This window comes from Mustela nigripes, chromosome 1, assembly GCF_022355385.1.
Source record: "Mustela nigripes isolate SB6536 chromosome 1, MUSNIG.SB6536, whole genome shotgun sequence".
Lineage (NCBI taxonomy): Eukaryota > Metazoa > Chordata > Mammalia > Carnivora > Mustelidae > Mustela > Mustela nigripes.
In genome coordinates, this window is record NC_081557.1 from 263,503,105 (window position 1) to 263,505,390 (window position 2,286).

The following is a 2,286-nucleotide window of genomic DNA, read 5'->3' on the forward strand; positions in this document are numbered from 1 at the left end:
GAGGGAGAAGCAGACACCCTCCTGAGCAGGAAACCCAATGTGGGATTCGATCCCAGGACCCGGAGATCATGACCTGAGCTGAAGACAGACACTTAACTGACTGAGCCACCCAGGCGTCCCTTGATGTTGATTTTTAAAAGGACAGTGGATGATGGAAATTTAACAATGTGGCTCCAACGCTGTCCTGGAAGAAACACGAATATTCTGAGCCACCAGTGAGGTGTGGGCTCCGGTGAGGCGGGGTGACTGGTGCGCGGCTGACACTTTCTTCCATTTATCCCATTTTCTGTCATTCTCGCTGGTACACCCCCAAGATTCAAGAACATCCCATCGATTCACTGTTTGTGCATTTTAACCTTTTCTCACTTCATCCTCACGGAAGTTTCTTTCTTGTAGATGTGGGAAAAAAATTAAATTCTACAATGCAGCTGTGCCCTCCTCTGAGTCCTGACATTTGAACAACATCTAGGAGAGCTGGTTCCGCGGGACCCGCTGCTCAGAGCCACACGACTTCGGGAATAAGAACGCAGCCACGACGTTAAATGTCTTGGAAAAGTGTTTATTCACCCTCCCGACATCTTACATTGTTTTCAAAAAGCAGTAAGAAAATAGCTATTTAGAAAAACGAGGCCCATTGGTTTTGACAAAGAAACGTTAGACACATTCTGCAAAGTGAGAATCCCACCCCAGGGAAACCCAGGAGCAAAGCTCAGACTAACACACTCAGCCTCTATCCAAGCTACAGTTCTCCACTTCCCAGAAGGACCTTTTTCTCGCAGATACTTCCAGAAGCACTGCGTAATGAACAAAGAGGCCTGGCCAGCTCGATTCTCCATCAGCTGAGGTCGGACAACATTGCTACATGTTGCGGGGAGAAGCGGCTTGACCTCTGCGACCGATTACCTCTGAGTAGCTGGAGTCGGCAGAGACAGCCTTTAGAGCGGGTCCAGGCAAGCGAGGAAGGGCGCGCACGCAGGCGCCCGCGGCGGTCCTCCTGCCCTCGCTTCCCACGCCTGAACAGCTTAATGAGGAAGGAACCTGCGTCGTCCCTAAAATGCTTCAATCCTCCCGCTTTGTTTTGTTTTTAAAGCACAGCTTTTCCGGAACTTCATTTTTAAGGACTCATCTGTAAGGGTAGAAAAATGAATGGGCTTAATTCAAACACCGATTCGTAACACCATCACAATGAGCAAATGACCCAAACATCTGACACTTTTCCAGAAGACCCCAGCTCTAGGGAAAACCGCCTCGCTTTGGTTTCAGGCACAGCAAAGAGGACGCCTGCTTTTCCCTCATGCCCTTCCCTCACGGATGGGCTCACCCACGCCTGAAATCAATCCTACAGCTGTCCCCTGCCTTCGTTGTCCGTCTTCTCAGGTTGCAAAGGAGCTGGGCCCACCTCACTATTATTCTGGGGACAGGCAAGTTTTCCCAATTATGTCCCCTTCTGTGTCCGTGAAGACATAACACCTCGCCCTGAGAGCAGGTCCGAATAAGGGACCATGGGCCCTGGGCACGAGATGAGCTCTTGTACCAACACATTCAAGAGAAGTCCCTCATAGTGACATTAACCTGGTACCGGTGACAACTGTTTGCCAGATGTGTCTCAGAAGATATTCTGTACGTGTCGCTGTTAAAGATGTTCCCGTCTTCTCTGGGAAACACCAGCCCACACCCACCGACGTGCCCAAACGAACACACAATGGACGAGCACAACTTTCATGGCATGGTTGAACCCGCTCTTCACTTACACACATTTAACCCAGGTTTCTGATCCTCGTCATGTACCTCTCCGGGCTGGCAGCGCTCATGACTGTTGTATAAACTGTGTAGCTGAGAACAGAGAGATTTTTATATGCAAGCCATTGTCTCTAATATTCCAAAGAGGGGGAAAAAAAACCAACAACCTAACCCTTGGGACCTAGAAAATAACACAAACAGAAGCCTATGTACGTCAGAATGTTTAACACTTATAATTCGAGCGATCGCACGGGGTCCCTCCTTTCTATTTTGACAACACTGGGGAAGGCCGCGTTCAAATTTAAAATTCCCGGACTCCTCGGGGTTTCACACTGTGGCAATGGGGGAGAGGTGGGTTGTTGAGGATTAGGAAGAAACCAGGGCCCAAATTGCACACTGGACTGAAGACAGCACCGTAAGTACACGCAGAGCTCGCCCAAGGGTAATGGAGATCCCCTGAAGGACTTCAGCCGTTCTTTACTTGGGCCATCATTCTATGCTCCATCCCTATGTTAGTATTCTCTCCGCTTAGAGACTCATCATCCT

At 49.4% G+C, this 2,286-nt stretch overlaps 1 protein-coding gene across 1 annotated transcript in view; it reads right to left on the minus strand.

Annotated features, from left to right (window-relative positions):
* Positions 1-543: 543 nt before the first annotated feature.
* NAAA (N-acylethanolamine acid amidase) overlaps positions 544-2,286 on the minus strand; it is a 24,492-nt gene continuing 22,749 nt past the window's right edge. Inside the window, exons 10-11 of the mRNA XM_059385323.1 lie at positions 1,752-1,833; positions 544-1,126 (exon numbers count right to left, since the gene is read on the minus strand). Coding sequence (XP_059241306.1) covers positions 1,758-1,833 — 76 coding nt within the window. The 3' untranslated portion in view covers positions 544-1,126; positions 1,752-1,757. The remainder of the gene's footprint in view (positions 1,127-1,751; positions 1,834-2,286) is intronic.